This window comes from Myxocyprinus asiaticus, chromosome 18, assembly GCF_019703515.2.
Source record: "Myxocyprinus asiaticus isolate MX2 ecotype Aquarium Trade chromosome 18, UBuf_Myxa_2, whole genome shotgun sequence".
NCBI lineage: Eukaryota > Metazoa > Chordata > Actinopteri > Cypriniformes > Catostomidae > Myxocyprinus > Myxocyprinus asiaticus.
The window spans coordinates 40,781,732-40,804,440 of record NC_059361.1 but is presented as its reverse complement, the minus strand read 5'-3'; the positions used below and the strand labels follow the sequence as shown (position 1 = coordinate 40,804,440).

Sequence of the window (22,709 nt, the reverse complement as noted above, 5' to 3'; positions counted from 1 at the left end):
TGCTCCTTATTTAGTGAATGACTTAACCTCCGGTGTGCCGTCTGTCTGCACTGGTCTCAGAACAGTTTGAAATGCACCTGATTTTCATCCTAACTCCATATGAAGCCTCTGAAAGCAACATTTTTCAGCTTTTGGATGAACCCATTTATTCTCAGTGTGAGAATGCACAGTGAATATAAGGTTTCTAAGGAAAAAGTACTAAAGTACACATTAGTGTACATTGTGTTTAGCAGCATGGCGTTTTGCCATCACTAAAACGTAAAAAAATGGCATATCGGATGAAACTAGAGACACTAATCTTTTGACTCAAACAGGTTTCAATGTAAAAACTTAATTAGGTGTCTTACCAGATGCAATTTTGTTGGCATTTCTCCCAAAGAGAAACTCCGCTGTGGTCAGCGCTATGTTGTTTGATCACATGAAATCTTGAGGTCAGTTGGTGAATTTAAATTATGCTTTGCGAATAGCAAAGTCAAAATATATTGTCTATGCATGTGTACGCTGGGTCACACGAGGTTCAAGATTTTGAGAAAATGAACCTACAAACGGCTTACTTACAATTGTTTCTGCATATTAAGATGGGATAGGAGAAAGTATTTTAACACAGAAGTAGTAACACACTTCAGCTTTTAAAATAAATGTGCATACTCTCTCTCTTTCAATCACACACACACAGACCTGCTGTGATTCCTGTAGCAGGAACAATAGCTCCATCCTGACGGAGGTCACTCCTCCACCCTTGGCCCCATGAAGACTGCAGTAACTGAGGAAGACTCTGAGCAAGGCCTGGTTCTTCCTCAGCCAGGCTTTCCTCCGCTCCGCATGCAGCTGTTTGGCCTGCAGACGCCGACGCTCCATCTGGTGTCGTTCATACATACCTGCATCACCTCGGATCAGAGAGTCCTCCAGGTCCAGAGATCCATCTCCACCCCATTTCTCCAGCTGACCTACAGCTGTCTTTCCCTCAACCTAACACAACAGATTAAAAACGTAGCAATTTATCAGATATTTACAACATATTCAATACTGTTTTGCTGGCGAAATTAACCAACATGTAAATATCACAATGATTTTATTGCCCTTTTTATTTGTTATTGACCATTTCCTAAAAATCACACCATTAAACAGGTTTTATGTCTTCTCCAAGCCTCATGACTCGCGAGTATGGCCGTTTAAAGATAAATGTTTTATAAAAGAATCTCCGATTTAAACTCCAGGAATGTAATTTATTTCAAACTGTATTTCTCAATGAACTGGTTCAAAACTCTGATTAAATAATTTGTTTGCATCATCATCATCATCATAAAAAATATATATATATATATATATATATATAAAATGTTCACAAAAGTCTTCATGTGGCAATTTACATTTCAAAATGATTTAGTAAAAAATATTAATATTAATAATATTAAAATATTATTAATGTTGAATGTCTATTATTGTATATTTATCTATTGTTATATTTGTGGCGTATAAATGATAATGTTCACTATAGAATACAAATTCCTTGTGTTCTATACTGAAACAGTGTGAAAAGCATTTTATTCTATTTGTTTCATTTCTTGCTTTAAGCATTTTGATATTTCTACATGTAGTAAAAATATTAAAATATAAAACTTTTATTAATTGAAAAAAAAAGAACGTAAAAAGGTCATTTAAGACCAAATACAAAGGCCTGAAAAATATCGAGATTTTTTTAAGCTATTTTGCCCAACAATGTAAGAGATCAATAACACAATAACAATAACAAAAAAATCCCCCTACAATTAATTCTTCTGTTTTTATTTGTAACATCTGAAATAGATATAAATATTATATTCCAGTCCAAGTAATAAATATTATCATATAAAACTGATGTTGATTTAAAAAAGAAAAATGTTGTATTCCTTTTCTCCCAATTTGGCATGCCCAGTTCCCACTACTTAGTAGGTCCTCGTGGTGGCGTGGTTACTCACCTCAATCCGGGTGGCGGAGGACAAGTCTCAGTTGCCTCCACTTCTGAGACCGTCAATCTGCGCATCTTATCACGTGGCTCACTGTGCATGACACAGCGGAGACTTACAGCATGTGGAGGCTCATGCTACTCTCCGCGATCCATGCACAACTTACCATTCGCCCCATTGAGAGCGAGAACCACTAATCGCGACCATGAGGAGGTTACCCCATGTGACTCTACCCTCCCTAGCAACCGGGCCAATTTGGTTGTTTAGCAGACCTGGCTGAAGTCACTCAGAACACTCTGGATTCGAACATGACTCCAGGGGTGGTAGTCAGCGTTAATACTCATTGAGCTACCCAGGCCCCCACAAAAAATGTATGTTGATTTAATTTTAAGGGTAAGAGGTAATACATTCTCAGTCTTGAGAATTTGTATTAATTAATTGATTAAATTGAAGTATTTGACATAAAAGGATGAGAAAAAAAAAAAAAACTCATAAAAGGTAAAACAATGGCCCCGAAACTCAAATCCAGGGGGCAAATTTTGCCCCATAATGTGCTTCTGACATTGGATGGCATGAAGAAGCTCCTCTCTGAAAAGGAATGTAGTGTTTAGTTTATCAAAGCTAACAGTGAGACACTGAGCACCAACCTTATAGTTGCAGATTAGGTGCATTGCCTCAATCTCCTTCTCCAGCCAGTTGTAGAGCTGAAATCTCAGTTTCCCACCATCCACCTCGTATCCCGTCGCCAGCGTCCGCAGCTCCGTCATCAGGATCTTCAAACAGGCTCTGAACTTGAGCTGTTCCGCGATCACATCCACCTCCGATTTGCCCGCTGAGTCCTCATGCTGCAGGGCCAACCCTTTAGACAGCTTTTTGGCCTCCTCATCCCCAGCCTCTGGTTTCTTCATTGTGAGCCCACCCTCCTCATCCTCATCGTCCTCTTTATCATCACCCCAGTCCAGCTGTAGACTTTCATTCTCCATTTTAACCATTGGCTGACTCCAGTCCAGCCCGGCAAAAGAGTCCGCTCCCCAGGCCTGACTCGGGGCAGCAGGAGCGCCCCAGTCTAGATCTCCAACCTTACCTCCATTCTCCTGCGGATTTGTGGCACTGACGTTAGCTACGGACGAGCCCTTACTCAGAGATAACACTTTCTTAGTGACCTTTGGGATCTTGGATAAGACTTCGAGAGCCAGGAGTGGGCAGCCCACCTTGAAGTGAGCATTAGCAGTGGTGAAGAAGAGTTTCCGCTCAATCAGGTTGATTTCGTCAGCGCTGTTGCGTTCTGATGTTAGACCGACCGCAGGCAGAGAAGCATCGGGCTTGGCGAAGTGCCGGCGAATGATCAGAGGATGTGCGCGCAAGTAGTTATAGAAACTGAAGACGACAGGGTTACAGGATTTAACCAGCACATCTGAAAGACAGGGAAACAGTCCTGTTAAAAATTAAGTGACTCAAGTCATCCACAAAAGCAATTACACAAAACCTAATTTCAGGGCTTAACAATAAGGATGGCTGGTTGTGTGAGGCAGTTTTGGGCCAGTTAATGGAAGCGTCACGAGCCCTATTGGGCCAATGCTGCATTGTCACTACGTAATACATTTGTTGATAATGTACTAGGGATTTCTTTTTCACATTATTTCAGTTGCACTTGTCCCATATGGTAAAAGCAGGAGGAAAATTCCTCAGTCTACAAACTGCATCCTGTGTATTTGTGTGCAAGTGCATTTTCAAATATATGCAAATATCGATGGTTAAAATGAGAATCTGCAAAATGATGGACATCATTTGGAATTATCCATCAATGTTTTTAAAAAGTGGAAAATAATGGAAACATTAACGTTAAAGGAGTATTCCAGGTAAAATCCAAGGCATAATGTTGATTACCTCAAAATATAACTTTTACTCATCTTTCCTTTTCTTTAAAAAAAGCAAAAATCGAGGTTACAGGGAGGCACTTACAATGGAAGCAGAGGCGCAACTACACATTTCCGAGCGGGTATGCAAAACTAAGTTTTGTGTCCCATGTATCTGTCAAGTGGGGTGGGGTGATGTTGGAGGGGTTGCACCACCTTTAGTGAGCCGCTGGCGCCCCCCTTTACATGGCGATAGTTTTAGCGCCTCTGAATGGAAGTGAACAGGACCAATTTTAGAGTTAGGGTTTAAAGGCAGAAATGTGAAGCTTATAATTTTATAAAAGCACTTAATAGCACTTGTGTATTATTTGAGCTGTAAAGTTGTTTAAATTGTCATTTTTACAGTCATTTTAGGATTTATGGCATTACGTCGTCATGGCAGCAAGTTCTAACATTGGATATAACTTTACACAGAAAAAGTTAGTAAGTGATTTTATCACACTAAAATCATGTTAACATGCATATCCTTTATGTCTTGTGGCTATACTTTTAAAACAGTGAGTATTTTAACGTTTACAAATTGGCAACATTCACTTCCATTGTAAGTGCCTCACTGGTACCTTGTTTTTTTGCTTTTTTAAAGAAAAGGAGGGACAAGTCAAAATAAATTTTTGTGGAAATCAACATTATGCCACGAATACTGTCGATTGAGCTTGGAATATTCCTTTAACGCAACCTTTTACATAAGATAAACATTGACCAGCCGAGTAACCAAGTTCTCGGCTACTTTTCTGTAGTACTTTCCTCGACTATTAAAAATGAGTAGCTGTGCAATCCTTGTCATGTACATGTTGTTATGTCTTGTGTAACATTTGTTTTTCTGTGATGTATTGAACATTGTTCTAGCGATTTAAATATGTCACCAAGGGAAAGTTATCTAGATGGCTAGGCTTATAAAGATTTGTTGAATTTGTGAAAATGGTTTTTGATAGTCTTGAAAGCAATGGGTCGAAAATTATAATTCACCACATCTCATTGTTTTACAGTAAAAGTATGTTTAAGAATCCAGAGCTTTCAAAGAGCTACATTGCAGCTGCATAATTTTCAGCTATTCCTGCTTACCAAACTTATAAAGTAAGTTAATTTAATTTAGTTGTAGTTGTACTTTATATTTGGTGTCTTTCACTACTATGTACTAACATTAAAATACATAGAATACAATGAAATTATTGTGTAACTACATATTGTTCAGCAAAATTCTAAAACGATTCGTATTTGCTGCTACTGAGGTTGAGGTACGGGTAGGTTTAGGAGTAGGGGTTGTGTTAGGGTTTAGGGTAAGGGTTGGGGATAAGGTTAACAATGTAAATACTAGGGCTGTCAATAGATAAAAAATGTTTAATCAAATTAATTACATGGTACACCAATTAATTAATCAAATTAATCGCATACATAAATATTTGCTGAGAAAGCCCCTCAAATAACAATAATTAAATATATAATGATTAAATAATTATAAATAATTCAATATATAATGATTAAATAATACACACACACACACACACACACATATATATATTATAAAAAATAACAATACAGATAATTAAAATGCATTACATTATTTTAGCACACAAGTGAAGCATTAAAGGACAATACAAAAATGGCTTTAGAATGCAATATATTGTTTATTTGCATATTACTGAACATAAGCCAATCATTGGCCTACAGTTCACAGCAATCCATTTTGCAACTGAATTCATCAATCAGTCTGAGATTTATTATAAAGGCTTGTCTAAGGAAGCATCAATGTACACCTGCGTCAGACACACGCTTTTGAAAGGTCTTGGCTGCGCTGCGTCATAAACATACCGGTTTTAGGTCGCTGTGAAACTTAGAAAAACACGTCTTGAGATCCCTGCGTTCGAATTTGTGCTCCATCAAGCTGTGTTTGTACACAAGAACGTGTTCTCATCTTGTGTAGTCTGCTCTCAGTAAGTGTGGTTTGTTCTCTGTCTGTATAAGCTGCACATTTCCAATACCGTGAGTTTCTCTTACTGCCCCCTGGAGAAAACAGGTGGTACTCAATGCTTCGATTGAAGGAATATTCCTTATTACGTTCTGGGGGACATGAAATAACGTGTTAATGTTTTTAATGCATTAATATTTTATATAATTAACCCTTGTGAGACCTTTGAGACATTTTTGTCTTTTTCATTTTTGTTTTTTCAATCATTTTGGCTGTGTTAATGCCAACGGCATAAATTTTGCCAAAGGTGTGTATTTTTGGGGGAATTTTGATATTTCAACCTTCCTATAATACATCTATAATAATACACTGTGTACACAAAACAGTTACACTCAGGACCTTCAGGACAAAAATGTCTCCATTGAAACTGCAATATTTGATCCCAGTGCCATTAAAGCATAAAATCATGAATTCTGTGATATTATGCTTTCATTCCAGAGCCCTGGCTTCAAAATTAACATTTTTTATATTTTCCACCAGATGGCGCATTTTTCTCATGTTAAGCCTATGGAGCAAATACATGCTTTTTTCCTATTTTCTGTTTGCTGTATTATAGAGCACTGCAGGCCAATTTAATAAATGATGCAGCTAAAATTGTGTGGGTGTGTTGGTATGGAAGTCAGAGTGTGTTTTGGATGTGTGTATTGAGAAATGTGTGTGTGTGTGTGTAAAAAACAGTATGTATACATTATGTAAACAAACTGGCATTTAAAGGGTTAAAATCCTGGAAATGAATGAATATTTGGTAGTTATGATCAGGACTGATGTTGGTTAAAACAATTAACTAACTGAAAGTGTAAAATATGAATGTGTAATTAACGTGTTAAGCCCTAGTAATTACAGATGTAACTAAATGCGGTCAATTTAAATGTAAGTACAATGCAACAACATGTATGTACATAATAAGTACATTGTATCAAATGCTTAAGCACATAGTAGTTAAAGACACCTAATACTGTATAAAGTGGTGAATTTTGTAAAGAAAACTTAATGTTTTAAGGAAAATATAACTATTTTTATTTCTGGCACATCTAAATTTATGTTGCTAAAAATAAAAATAATAACCATTTTATAATAATTTTTTGTGGGCCAGTCAAAATATTGGCAGGGCCAGTATAAATGTGAACTACTGACCCGATTGGGACAGCAGAAATAAATCTGTACTGTTAAGCCCTGAATTTAAAAGCTACTTTTTGTAGAGGGTTTTAGCGTGCTGAAGGTCGACTAGTTTTAGTTATTAGATATCAGGTATAGCCATGCTTATACCCTCTTAGAGAAGTTTAAATTGAATTTAAATTCAATTCTACCACTGCAAAAGCCATCAAGGCACCACACCTTACTAATCAACTAGCTGATGGATGACTAGTCAACCATTCCGACCCATCCTTAATCGTTACTTTGCTTGAAAACCATAAGCCAGCCTACAATTAGTCTAATGAACCATATTACAAGAAAGATATGTTGTTGTGATAATTAGTACATTATAAATGTAAGTATTTATTGGTGTCTTATTATATTGCAGTTGCTGTCATTTTAGGCATACTTGAGGCACTGCTTCACGTCATGACTTAAAACCCTTTACCATGGTAAAACAGTGAGTGAGTGACTCTTACCAGGGTTCTGGTCATCCTCTTTGTGAATCTGCTCCAGCAGTGTGTCCAGGGCTCTGGTGTAGTCCTTCATGATCCAGTATGCAATACTCCTCAGGAACGGGTCAGGGTGCAGTTTAGTACAGGAGAAGCCGCTTCCATCACTGTTGCAGCCGAGAACCTTCTCGTGCAGGATCGCCTTGCAGGTGGAGGAGCTCTCGTAATCGGCCTCATACAGACGAGCCACGATCATCGCAAGCTGAATGTCCTCCATCTTCTCCAGACAAACCTACCAAAAAGAAAGAGGACACAGACAGAGAGAAAACAAGTTGTCTTTTTATTTGTATAGTGCTTCTCACAAAACACATCATTTGAAAACAGCTTTACAGAAAATCATGCCTTAAAGGGATAGTTCACCCAAAAATGAAAATTCTCTCATCCTTTACTCACCCTCATGCGATGTTTATGACTTTCTTTCTTCTTCTGAACACAAACAAAGATTTTTAGAAGAATATCTCAGCTATGAGTCCAAAACTTTGAAGCTCCAAAAAGCACTTAAGGGCAGCATAGAAGTAATCCAAGAGTCCAGTGGTCAAATCTATATCTTTAGAAGCTATATAAAAGGTCCGGATGAAAACAGGTCAATATTTAAGTCCTTTTTTCTTTTTTTTACTATAAATCTCCACTTTCAAACAGCCCTCCTATGGGCATTCACAAGAGTTCTTCTTCTTCTGTTTTTTTGGCAATTCACATTCTCTGTGCATGTCGCCACCTAATGAGCTGTTTTCAATTTATTTATCCTTTATCCCTCCCTTTTTTTTTCTCCTCCATGCCCAGTAGGTGGCGATATGCACGAAGAATGCGTATCGCCAAAAAACAGAAGAACTCGGTCCTCTCCTGAAGGCGAATAGGAGGGCTGTTTGAAAGTGAATATTTATAGTAATTAGATTTTTTGAGCTTCAAAGTTTTGGACTTGCATTGTATGGATCTACAGAGCCGAGATACACAAATCTAAAAATCTTAATTTGTGTTCTGCAGAAGAAAGAAAGTCATACACATCTGGGATGGCAAGATGATAAGTAAATGATTAGAGAATTTTAATGTTTGCGTGAACTATCCCTTTAATGTCTTTAAGCCCCCAGTGAGCAAGCCTGTGTTAAGGGAAGAAACTCCATAAGATGTTAGTTAATGGAGAAAAAAAAAACCTGGAGAGGAATCAGACTCAGCTGTGGGAGCTCATCTGATTTGCCAATATTATTTTTCTACAGTATAAAGTATGCGATTTTTGTATCTAATTTATACTGTTTTTGCAGTGGTGGTGTTCATCCATATTCCTAATATACCTCCACACGTCTCATAGGGTGTCATGTACATATGGGTTCTGCTGTTATCAATGTGTTTTGACTGAGTGCTGTCAGACATCAGGCCCAAGGTAAACTAAATCTGTCATCTGCACATCAGTGGAGTTCCTCTGTGATATTTAGACTAAACTTAAGCACTCAGGGCTGTTATATCACAATCCACTATTTATAGACAGACACAAACTCTGACATCACACTCGACAACCAAACTAAAAGCACTAGACTTTTTATCTATATTCTTCATGGAATGGTTTTCAACGTGGTTAAAATGGCATGATTCAGACCTCGATGGCATCTTTCAGGGATCCGGCGAGCAGGAAGAATGCGGCGGATTGCTCAAAGCGCTGTTTTCCGAGGAGAGAGAAAGCATTCTTTAAAGCTGCCTTCCTCCAGCGGTCCTCACTGAAGTTATGACTGAAAAACTGGGTCATTTTCTCATCGTGTTGAGACCTACACACAGATCAATACATACTTAAACATGCATATACTTCAGCCTTCAGAAATGCCTAAAATAACACCATCCATATGGGAATACTAGACAGTATAAGTACATCAGGGCATTTATAAATAGCTTGATGGAGACTGAGTGTGTTTAAAGTGTACCTGAAGAGACCCCAGAGCACAGCCTTCTTCTTCATAGCCAGATAGAACAGAGCTGCATCCAGTGGATCATTTTTCCTCTGAAACGCTGCTTTAGCCACCTAATGCACAAATACAGGGAGAAATTTATTTTGATTTTTAATTTAATTGTATACAGTGGGGTCTAAAAGGTTCTAAAAGCATTCTTTTCTAATTTAATACAACATTCCACAACACAAATTTTATTTTAGGCATAATAATTTGAGTGACAAGTTGAATAAAGAAAAAAAAAAAAAAAAAAAATGTACATGAATTTCAGATTCAGGTATATTATCTTTTTTGTATGTGTGTGTGTCTTAGTCATTTTACAGCATAACTGTTCTTTGTTTTAGAATTTTCAACTTTCCACAAAACTGAAATTGATATGAAACTGAATTGAAATTGAACTGAAACTAATATGAATTGAATTTGAACTGAACTAAGCTGAATTGAATTGAACTTAATGAAACAAATTATATTGACCTTCAATTAAAAAATGGTTGTTTTTATTTAATGCTTGATGTGAAACGGCACAGGCCACAGCTAAACTAATATGCTTTTGTTTGAAAATGCATTCATTTCGCTATGTTTTGGCCTTCTGTCCACATTGAGACAGCATTTTTGTCCAGCGAAAACTGAGCTTTTCGAAAATGCTCTCCCAAGTAGATAAATTTGAAAACGTCGTCTTCGCATTGTAGTGTGGACAGGGAAAACGGATACACAGATCAGCCAGAACATTAAAACCACCAGCCTAATAATGTGTAGGTCCCCCTCGTGCCGTGCTCAAACCAGATGGGCTGGTTTGAGTATTTCTGTAACTGCTGATCTCCTGGGATTTTAACATCTCTAGAATTTACTCTGAATGGTGCCAAAAAAAAAAAAAAAAAAACATCCAGTGATCGGCAGTTCTGTGGATGGAAATGCCTTGTTGATGAGAGAGGTCAGCAGAGAATGACCAGACTGGTTCAAACTGACAAAGTCTACAGTAACTCAGATAACCACTCTGAACAATTGTGGTGAGAAGAATATCATCTCAGAATGCTATTCTGAGATGCGGGTTGGCGCTGTTTTGGCGGCACAAGGGGGTCCTACACAATATTAGGCAGGTGGTTTTAATGTTGTGGCTGATCGGGGTATGTGCGAAAACGATGACATATTTGTTGTCATGTGACGCAGTCATGTGATCCATTCAACCCAAAACAACAAGATGGCGGCTCATGTTGCAGCAGCATTGTTGTGCCCGATATTCACTTTGATAGCATTGTTAAAGATAAATATTACTTTGTACAACCTTCACATTGCATTCCATCAAAGGCGACGGGAAGTGCACTCGGAATTGCTGTTCGGCAGTGGAACACTTCGAAACTTGTGTCTCTGCAGGACAAAAATGGGCGTTTCCCAATCAGTGGGCATTTCAAACTAGGATGGGCATTTTTCAACCGCTTTACATGATTTTACATAATTCCCTACTTTCACTGGATAGCTGATAAATGCTCATCCTGGTTTGAAAAAGCCCACTGATTACTACACTGAGATTTCCTACTTTCATTGGATGGTTGAGAAATGCCCATCCTGGTTAGGAAACGCCCACTGATTACTACATTGACATTCCCTACTTTCATTGGATAGTTGAGAAACACCCATCCTGGTTTGGAAACGCCCACTGATTACTACATTGAAATACCCTACTTTCATTGGATAGTTGAGAAACACCCATCCTGGTTTGGAAATGCCCATTGATTACTACGTTGAAATTCCCTACTTTCATTGGATAGTTAAGAAACACCCATCCTGGTTTGGAAACGCCCACTGATTACTACACTGAGATTTCCTACTTTCATTGGATAGTTGAGAAATACCCATCCTGGTTTGGAAATGCCCACTGATTACTACATTGAGATTTCCTACTTTCATTGGATAGTTGAGAAACGTTCATCCTGGTTTGGAAACGCCTACAGATAACTACATTGAGATTTTCTACTTTCATTGGATGGTTGACAAACACTCTTCCTGGTTTGGAAACCCCCACAGATTACAACATGGAAATTCCCTACTTTCATACTTTCATTGGACAGTTGAGAAAAGCCCATCCTGGTCTAGAAATGCCCACTGATTACTACACTGAGATTTCCTACTTTCATTGGATAATTGAGAAACGCCCATCCTGGTTTGGAAACGGCCACTGATTACTACATAGGAGATTTCCTACTTTCACTGGATAGTTGAGAAACATTCATCCTGGTTTGGAAACGCCTACAGATAACTACATTGAGATTTTCTACTTTCATTGGATGGTTGACAAACACTCTTCCTGGTTTGGAAACCCCCACAGATTACAACATGGAAATTCCCTACTTTCATACTTTCATTGGACAGTTGAGAAAAGCCCATCCTGGTCTAGAAATGCCCACTGATTACTACACTGAGATTTCCTACTTTCATTGGATAATTGAGAAACGCCCATCCTGGTTTGGAAATGCCCACTGATTACTACATTGAGATTTCCTACTTTCATTGGATAGTTGAGAAACGTTCATCCTGGTTTGGAAACGCCTACAGATAACTACATTGAGATTTTCTACTTTCATTGGATGGTTGACAAACACTCTTCCTGGTTTGGAAACCCCCACAGATTACAACATGGAAATTCCCTACTTTCATACTTTCATTGGACAGTTGAGAAAAGCCCATCCTGGTCTAGAAATGCCCACTGATTACTACACTGAGATTTCCTACTTTCATTGGATAATTGAGAAACGCCCATCCTGGTTTGGAAACGGCCACTGATTACTACATAGGAGATTTCCTACTTTCACTGGATAGTTGAGAAACATTCATCCTGGTTTGGAAACGCCTACAGATAACTACATTGAGATTTTCTACTTTCATTGGATGGTTGACAAACACTCTTCCTGGTTTGGAAACCCCCACAGATTACAACATGGAAATTCCCTACTTTCATACTTTCATTGGACAGTTGAGAAAAGCCCATCCTGGTCTAGAAATGCCCACTGATTACTACACTGAGATTTCCTACTTTCATTGGATAATTGAGAAACGCCCATCCTGGTTTGGAAACGGCCACTGATTACTACATAGGAGATTTCCTACTTTCACTGGATAGTTGAGAAACATTCATCCTGGTTTGGAAACGCCTACAGATAACTACATTGATATTTCCTACATTCATTGGATAGTTGAGAAAGGTTTGAAAACCCCTACAGATTACTACATTGAGATTTTCTACATTCATTGAATAGTTGAAAAATGCCCATCCCGGTTTGAAAACACCTACAGATTGGGAAACAGCTATTATTGTTCCACAGAGATCTATACTTCGAACACGAGGACAATTGCGTTTCAGACCGAACATGGAAATGACGCATTTCTTACGTTTTTTGTTTTTTGCATGCATGCATGCAAAGTGAGTATTTTGAAAAACGAAAATGGGATTTTCAAATGTATCCAGATTATTGTGGATGTAGCAACAGAGTGACTTAACAATGTGTAAACAATTCAGGGGTTTGTTTAACTACAGTTAGGGGTCTAACTGGTGGATTAAAATGTGAAAAAAGTTAATAAAAGTTAAGTAGAATGTTAATAGATAAAAATGTTCCATGAGAAATGTAGGAACTGATTTAGGAACTTGCCCTTTTAATGTTAAAAGATCCCACAAAATGGCTTAATGAGTGCAATTTGCTGTTGCTAGTTGGTGGCAGGTGGCATATATTATCTCATTCATTTGATTGGACAAAAACTTCTATATGCTCCTGAGAGATGAGTCATCAATATTTTTGGTCCATTTCCCCAGAAGAGAAAGGCTGTACATTTTAAATGGGTATATCTGCTAAAACGGTTTTTGCCAGCTTTTAGGAGTACGATGGCATATGTATGACCTCAAAGCTAACAGACTTGGACTAACTCTAATTTTGATTTCATGTGGTCTTGAATGCGAAGTTGTCTCACCTTCTCCACCATGCGTCTGAGGGTGTTAATGTTTCTGATCCACCAGCCGACTCCCACTGCTCTGAGCTCAGACCACTGTGGATCTCCTCTCTGCATGGCTGGAATCATGTTCAGCATCTCCTCCTCGGCTTCAGAGTGAAACGCCCATGCAAAGTGACACGTGGACACACCTGGACATTGACAAACACAACCAGGTGAGACTATGACAACAGTGAATGTGCAAACTAGTTTGAGATTTCAGTATGTGTATGTTACCTTGATGCAGAAGCTGTATCCTATAGAGAGGGGGCAATGAGGTCAGCAGACAGGTGTGCAACCTCATGGCTAACAAATAACGCAGACCACACTCGTCTAGAGCCTCTCCACCTGCGGAACACACACACATGTATTTTTTTTAAATACCCCAACCCTAAACCAACCTCAAAACCTAACCCTTATAGAAACATGTTTGCATTTTTAGATCTTGAGTGAGTCTCTGTATGAAGCGGTTTTTATTGTAGGGACTCTCAGGAGATCGCCAAAAAGTAGGTGACACAAGAGTAGAGGTTGACCAATAGTGGATTTTGTTGATACCGATAACTAAGGTGGTGGAAAAGGACGCTTAAATGGCTGATAGTTTATAAAACCTATTTATAGTGTGATAAAAAAAACAAATTGTAGTCTTATTACACTGACGGCCAAAAGTTTGGAATAATGCACAGATTTTGCTCTTATGGAAAGAAATTGGTACTTTTATTGACCAAAGTTTCATTCAACTGATCACAAAGTATAGTCAGGACATTAATAACATGAAAAATTACTATTACAATTTAAAAAAAATACATGTGTGTGTGTTCCGCACCTGCGGAACACACACACATGTATTTTTTTTTAAATACCCCAACCCTAAACCAACCTCAAAACCTAACCCTTATAGAAACATGTTTGCATTTTTAGATCTTGAGTGAGTCTCTGTATGAAGCGGTTTTTATTGTAGGGACTCTCAGGAGATCGCCAAAAAGTAGGTGACACAAGAGTAGAGGTTGACCAATAGTGGATTTTGTTGATACCGATAACTAAGGTGGTGGAAAAGGACGCTTAAATGGCTGATAGTTTATAAAACCTATTTATAGTGTGATAAAAAAAACAAATTGTAGTCTTATTACACTGACGGCCAAAAGTTTGGAATAATGCACAGATTTTGCTCTTATGGAAAGAAATTGGTACTTTTATTGACCAAAGTTTCATTCAACTGATCACAAAGTATAGTCAGGACATTAATAACATGAAAAATTACTATTACAATTTGAAAAAAAAAAATTTCAGAACTTCTTAAACCACTTCAAAGAGTTCTCATCAAAAAATCCTCAACGACAATGACAGCTTTGCAGATCCTTAGCATTCTAGCTGTCAGTTTGTCCAGATACTTGATATTATATCAAACACAGTTGAAAGCTATTTGGTTCGTTAAATGAAGCTTAACATTGTCTTTGTGTTTGTTTTTGAGTTGCCACAGTACAGGTGCATCTCAATAAATTAGAATGTCGTGGAAAAGTTCATTTATTTCAGTAATTCAACTCAAATTGTGAAACTCATGTATTAAATAAATTCAATGCACACAGACTGAAGTAGTTTAAGTCTTTGGTTCTTTTAATTGTGATGATTTTGGCTCACATTTAACAAAAACCCACCAATTCACTATCTCAAAAAATTAGAATATGGTGACATGCCAATCAGCTAATCAACTCAAAACACCTGCAAAGGTTTGCTGAGCCTTCAAAATGGTCTCTCAGTTTGGTTCACTAGGCTACACAATCATGGGGAAGACTGCTGATCTGACAGTTGTCCAGAAGACAATCATTGACACTCTTCACAAGGAGGGTAAGCCACAAACATTAATTGCCAAAGAAGCTGGCTGTTCACAGAGTGCTGTATCCAAGCATGTTAACAGAAAGTTGAGTGGAAGGAAAAAGTGTGGAAGAAAAAGATGCACAACCAACCGAGAGAACCGCAGCCTTATGATTGTCAAGCAAAATCGATTCAAGAATTTGGGTGAACTTCACAAGGAATGGACTGAGGCTGGGGTCAAGGCATCAAGAGCCACCACACACAGACGTGTCAAGGAATTTGGCTACAGTTGTCGTATTCCTCTTGTTAAGCCACTCCTGAATCACAGACAACGTCAGAGGCGTCTTACCTGGGCTAAGGAGAAGAAGAACTGGACTGTTGCCCAGTGGTCCAAAGTCCTCTTTTCAGATGAGAGCAAGTTTTGTATTTCATTTGGAAACCAAGGTCCTAGAGTCTGGAGGAAGGGTGGAGAAGCTCATAGCCCAAGTTGCTTGAAGTCCAGTGTTAAGTTTCCACAGTCTGTGATGATTTGGGGTGCAATGTCATCTGCTGATGTTGGTCCATTGTGTTTTTTGAAAACCAAAGTCACTGCACCCGTTTACCAAGAAATTTTGGAGCACTTCATGCTTCCTTCTGCTGACCAGCTTTTTAAAGATGCTGATTTCATTTTCCAGCAGGATTTGGCACCTGCCCACACTGCCAAAAGCACCAAAAGTTGGTTAAATGACCATGGTGTTGGTGTGCTTGACTGGTCAGCAAACTCACCAGACCTGAACCCCATAGAGAATCAAGAGGAAAATGAGAAACAAGAGACCAAAAAATGCAGATGAGCTGAAGGCCACTGTCAAAGAAACCTGGGCTTCCATACCACCTCAGCAGTGCCACAAACTGATCTCCACCATGCCAAGCCGAATTGAGGCAGTAATTAAAGCAAAAGGAGCCCCTACCAAGTATTGAGTACATATACAGTAAATGAACATACTTTCCAGAAGGCCAACAATTCACTAAAAACGTTTTTTTTTGTTGGTCTTATGATGTATTCTAATTTTTTGAGATAGTGAATTGGTGGGTTTTTGTTAAATGTGAGCCAAAATCATCACAATTAAAAGAACCAAAGACTTAAACTACTTCAGTCTGTGTGCACTGAATTTATTTAATACACGAGTTTCACAATTTGAGTTGAATTACTGAAATAAATGAACTTTTCCACGACATTCTAATTTATTGAGATGCACCTGTATGCAATAGACTGGCATGTCTTAAGGTCAATATTAGGTCAAAAATGGCAAAAAAGAAACAGCTTTCTCTAGAAACTCGTCAGTCAATCATTGAGGAATGTAGGCTATACAAATCTTGAAATTGCCAAAAAAAAAAAAAAAAACTGAAGATTTCATACAAAGGTGTGCACTACAGTCTTCAAAGACAAAGGACAACTGGCTCTAACAAGGACAGAAAGAGATGTGGAAGGCCAGATGTACAACTAAACAAGAGGATAAGTACATCAGAGTCTCTAGTTTGAGAAATAGACGCCTCACATGTCCTCAGCTGACAGCTTCATTGAAATCTACCTGCTCAGTTTCATGTACAACAGTAAAGAGAAGACTCAGGGGTGCAGGCCTTATGGGAAGAATTGCAAAGAAAAAGCCACTTTTGAAACAGAAAAACAAAAAAGAAAAGGTTAGAGTGGGCAAAGAAACACAGACATTGGACAACAGATAATTGGAAAAGAGTGTTATGGATCTTAACCCCATTGAGCTTTTGTGGGATCAGCTAGACTGTAAGGTCCGTGAGAAGTGCCTGACTAGCCACATCTATGGCAAGTGCTACAGGAAGTGTGGGGTGAAATGTCGCCTGAGTATCTGGACAAACTGACAGCTAGTATGCCAAGGATCTGCAAAGCTGTCATTGCTGCACGTGGAGGATTTTTTGATGAGAACACTTTGAAGTAGTTTAAGAAGTTCTGAATTTTTGTTATTTGTATTTTTTTATTGTAATAGTAATTTTTCACATTATTAATGTCCTGACTATACATTGTGATCAGTTGAATGAAACTTTGGTGAATAAAAATACCAATTTCTTTCCATAAGAGCAAAATATGTACATTATTTCAAACTTTTGGCCACCTGTGTATGTATATATATGTATACATTTGTGCTCAAAAGTTTGCATACCCTGACAGAAATTGTGAAATTTTGGCATTGATATTGAAAATATGACTGATCATGCAAAATCATGTCTTTTATTTAAGGATAGTGATCATAAGAAGCCATTTATTATCACATAGTTGTTTGGCTCCTTTTTAAATCATAATGATAACAGAAATCATCCAAATGGCCCTGATCAAAAGTTTACATACCCTTGAATATTTGGCCTTGTTACAGACACACATGGTGACAAACACAGGTTTAAATGGCAATTAAAGGTTAATTTCCCACACCTGTGGCTTTTTAAATTGCAATTAGTGTCTGTGTATAAATAGTCAATGAGTTTGTTAGCTCTCACATGGATGCATTGAGCAGGCTGGATACTGAGCCATGGGGAGCAGAAAAGGACTGTCAAAAGACAAGGTAATGGAACTTTATATGCTCTGGAAAAAGACGGTGTGGTTGTTTCAAGGAGCACAATACGACGATACTTGAACAAATATGAGCTGCATGGTCGAGTTGCCAGAAAGAAGCCTTTACTGCACCAATGCCACAAAAAAGCCCTTTTACAATATGCCGACAACACCTTGACATGCCTCACAGCTTCTGGCACACTGTAATTTGGAGTGACGAGACCAAAATAGAGCTTTATGGTCACAACCATAAGCGCTATGTTTGGAGAGGGGTCAATAAGGCCTATAGTGAAAAGAATACCATCCCCACTGTGAAGCATGGTGGTGGCTCACTGATGTTTTTGGGGTGCGTGAGCTCTAAAGGCACAGGGAATCTTGTAAAAATTGATAGCAAGATGAATGCAGCATGTTATCAGAAAATATTGGCAAACAATTTGCATTCTTCTGCACGAAAGCTGCGCATGGGACGCTCTTGGACTTTTCAGCACGACAATGACCCTAAGCACAAGGCCAAGTTGACCCTCCAGTGGTTACAGCAGAAAAGGTGAAGGTTCTTGAGTGGCCATCACAGTCTCCTGACCTTAATATCATCGAGCCACTCTGGGGAGATCTCAAACGTGTGGTTCATGCAAGACGAATTTGGGGCCTCATAGACAACTATTACAAAAGACTGCACGCTGTCATTGATGCTAAAGTGGGCAATACACAGTATTACCAACTAAGGGTTTGCAGACTTTTGAACAGGGGTCATTTCATTTTTTTCTTTGTTGCCATGTTTTGTTTTATGATTGTGCCATTCTGTTATAACCTACAGTTGAATATGAATCCCATAAGAAATAAAAAATGTGTTTTGCCTGCTCACTCATGTTTTCTTTAAAAATGGTACATATATTACCAATTCTCCAAAGGTGTGCAAACTTTTGAGCACAACTGTGTATATGTGTATATGTGTGTGTGTGTATAATATATATATATATATATATATATATATATATATATATTTTAGGCATAGATTTTTACCGATAACCGATAGTTCCACTGATTAATTGGTAAAACCGATTTATCGATCTACTGCTACAAAAGGGCTCTATTAAACCTGTCAAATAATGAATATTTGACATTTTTAACTTCTTTAAAGTTCCTCAACAGCCTGATGTTTTTAGCCTAATTATAACTACAGCACAAACACACACATGCTCTATCATTTACAGTGGGTATCCATTCAGAATAGGCTTTCTACCAGCGCGATCAACACATGAATGAGTCAGTAGTAGATCATTAGCAGCTCTAAACCACTAAGGGGCGCTATAACCATAGAATTTCAACCGGCCAGAGCTGAACGCCTCAGAGCTCTTTCTCTCAATGTAACGACCATTAAGTTGGAGGTGGTAAGGGCAAGTTAAGCTTGTTTTGCCAATTGCCATAAAAAAGAAAAAAAGAGGGAAAAGAAGAACAACAACAAACAAACACCACAACAATTATTTTCTGGGCAAACGTTGCAATGGAGATGAATGATAAAGACTTTACTGCACCATTTACCGTTCACGAGGGTGTCCACGCATCGTAAATTTATTTGTTTGCGATTTATTCACATTTTATTAGAGATAATTATCATTCAGTTTTCAAAGTGTAAATTAGGCTACTGGAGCATTCAGTGTCGGATCAAGTTTTGAAAATTAACCGTAAACTGACGAAACAAAATTTATTGCAAGCAAAATTTAAATCACAAATATTATTAAAGAGCTTTCCTTGGTATTAGACCTCCTTGGTTCTGGCTGTTGTGCATGGATGTGTTTTTAAAATGTCAATTGGTATTATTAGTTGACTGCTACATAATGTATGATACGGCATACGGTGTCTTATTCATTGTGAAACTGTGTTTTCTTAATGGCATGAATCACACTGAAGGCCTAGACTTAAAATGAACGGGCCACCACTGTTATCATTTGTGAGTATTTTTATACATATGCACAGACGTTATGATCGAGCATTATTAGACAGCATATTCAAACAATTGTGACTTCTATAAACTCTAAACCTGTGCTTTCTTTGTGTTGATAGGCTAGCCCATAGTTTCTATTTTTAAACAGGATCATCAAATGTGAATTAATTAATTTATATGTATACCATTGTGTCATATTAGGTTATATTCTCCTGTCAATAAAAACAAAAGAAATGGTGAATAGTATAATTATTTATGGGATCAGAATACTTATCAAATAAAATGTTTGAAAATATTTGAAAAAGAATCGCAGGTAACATGATCAATTAGTAGCAACATACATTTAAAAAATATACACTAATAACATACAAACTCAGTAGGGTCTTATTAATTCTAGTAGTTTGTTGTTCATTCAATTACTGATTGATTTTATAATGTTGCATAATATTTGGGAGCAGTGTTTCGACGAGAAAAAGACATTCAGATTTCATACATTGTCATAATCTGACAAGACCATCATATTGTGAATGTGATGCACATGTTAACATGCCATTAATATTGCTTGAAAATGTGTACCATTTCACACCGAATAAAGAAAGTTCGAACATAAAGATGCTCGTTACTATTATCGTTGCCTAATAGCTCAAACTGATAACACTATGCGAAGTTGTACTTATATTGTTTTTGAAACAGATCGAATCTCCTGCCTCTGTAAGTTTTTTTTAAGTAAACCACTTATTTTCATCTGTACAAGGATGCCAACACTATGCAGTAATTTTATTCAGAACTCAGCCCCAGTTAAACCGTAACACCAGAAAATGACGTAGAGGGAACCCATTCAATAATGTTCCACGCTATTGTGAACTACACGCTACTGTAGGCTACTGTATAATGTGATTAAGTTGAATATATATACTTAATCATGTAATCATGAACGCAGCTGCCCTATGCGACTGTATCGCCAATGATTTTACCTTTAAAACACAATCGCGGCAACAAATATAAGTTAAATACCATATAAAATATATACAGTATAATATGAACAAATGACCAACAATGATCTTACAGGACACAGTGTCAGTAGCAGCAACAGCGCAAAATGGCTTTTTGTGAATCTGCTGGATGTATTTACTTTTTACATGTATCCAAACAGACAATAAGATAAGTAAAGCTGGTCTCAAACCCGCGATATGCAGCAAAAGACAGTACCAGATGACACAAGTGCACAGCCCCTGAGCTGTAATGAATAATAAGGCTCAGTCTGGTTGCTTACCCACTGTACCCTGCTGTCCCTGAACACTTCTCTCTCACCTAAGCTCTACCATGAACAGGAACACTGTGTTAACGTTTAATACTGAAAATACTAAATAAAAAAAGATGTGAGCTATAGGTAACATGGATAAGACCTGATATGTTTAATGTTGACAATAAATAATAATATCAAGGTTCTTTTAGGAGCCAGAGAGACTTGACATATGCTTTAAATTTAGTTTATTATGACTCTCATTTCATGTACTTAATTAACCCCTCTTTTAAAGTACATATTCAGTAGACAGTAAGTAAACACAAGAAGTGTGTCACTCAAAAAAATCAACTTTTATTAGAGACAAATATATATATATATATATATATATATATATATATATATGCAAATCAATCCCAGAACAACAGCAAAGGACCTTGTGAAGATGCTGGAGGAAACAGATAGACATGTATCTATATCCACAGTAAAACAAGTCCAATATCGACATAACCTGAAAGGCTGCTCAGCAAGGAAGAAGCCACTGCTCCAAACCTGCCATAAAAAGCCAGACTACAGTTTGCAAGTGCACATGGAGACAAAGATCTTACTTTTTGGAGAAATGTCCTCTGGTCTGATGAAACAAAAATTGAACTGTTTGGTTATAATGTCCATCGTTATGTATGGAGGAAAAAGGGTGAGGCTTGCAAGACAAAGAATACCATCCCAACTGTGAAGCATGGTGGTGGCAGCATCATGTTGTGGGGGTGCTTTACTGCAGGAGGGACTGGTGCACTTCAAAAAATAGATGGCATCATGAGGAAGGAAAATTATGTGGATATACTAAAGCAACATCTCAAGACATCAGCCATTAAGTTAAAGCTCGGTCACAAATGGGTCTTTCAAATGGACAATGACCCCAAGCATACCTCCAAAGTTGTGGCAAAATGGCTTAAGGACAACAAAGTCAAGGTATTAGAGTGGTCATCACAAAGCCCTGACCTCAATCCGATAGAAAATATGTGAGCAGAACTGAAAAAGCGTGTGCGAGCAAGGAAGCCTCCAAACCTGACTCAGTTACACCAATTCTGTCTGGAGGAATGGGAAAAAATTCTAGCAACTTATTGTGAGAAGCTTGTGGAAGGCTACCCAAAACGTTTGACCCAAGTTAAATAATTGAAAGGCAATGCTACCAAATACTAACAAAGTGTATGTAAACTGGGAATGTGATGAAAGAAATAAAGCTGAAATAAATCATTCTCTCAACTATTATTCTGACATTTCACATTCTTAAAATAAAGTAGTGATCCTAACTGACCTAAGACAGGGAATGTTTTCTACAATTAAATGTCAGGAATTGTGAAAAACTGAGTTTAAATGTATTTGGCTAAGGTGTATGTAAACTTCTGACTTCAACTAATATATATATATATATATATATATATATATATATATATATATATATATATATATATATATATATATATATATATATATATATCCCGATCAGCCACAACATTAAAACCACCTGCCTAATATTGTGTAGGCCCCCCTTGTGTCACCAAAACTGGGCCAACCTGCATCTCAGAATAGGCATTCTGGGATGATATTCTTCTCACCCACAATTGTACAGAGCGGTTATCTGAGTTACCGTAGACTTTGTCAGTTCAAACCAATCTGGCCATTCTCTGTTGACCTCTCTCATCAACAAGGCATTTTCATCTGCAGAACTGCCCCTCAATGGATGTTTTTATTTTATTTTAAAATAAATTCTAGAGACT

General features: G+C 37.7%; 1 protein-coding gene across 2 annotated transcripts in view; it reads right to left on the bottom strand.

The window, feature by feature from the left end:
• LOC127456325 (dmX-like protein 2) overlaps positions 1-22,709 on the bottom strand; it is a 115,084-nt gene that overhangs the window by 37,508 nt on the left and 54,867 nt on the right. For both annotated transcript variants that reach the window (XM_051724764.1, XM_051724765.1), the window contains exons 19-25: positions 13,618-13,728; positions 13,363-13,532; positions 9,382-9,479; positions 9,063-9,228; positions 7,442-7,706; positions 2,594-3,360; positions 679-969 (exon numbers count right to left, since the gene is read on the bottom strand). In XM_051724764.1, coding sequence (XP_051580724.1) covers positions 679-969; positions 2,594-3,360; positions 7,442-7,706; positions 9,063-9,228; positions 9,382-9,479; positions 13,363-13,532; positions 13,618-13,728 — 1,868 coding nt within the window. The remainder of the gene's footprint in view (positions 1-678; positions 970-2,593; positions 3,361-7,441; positions 7,707-9,062; positions 9,229-9,381; positions 9,480-13,362; positions 13,533-13,617; positions 13,729-22,709) is intronic.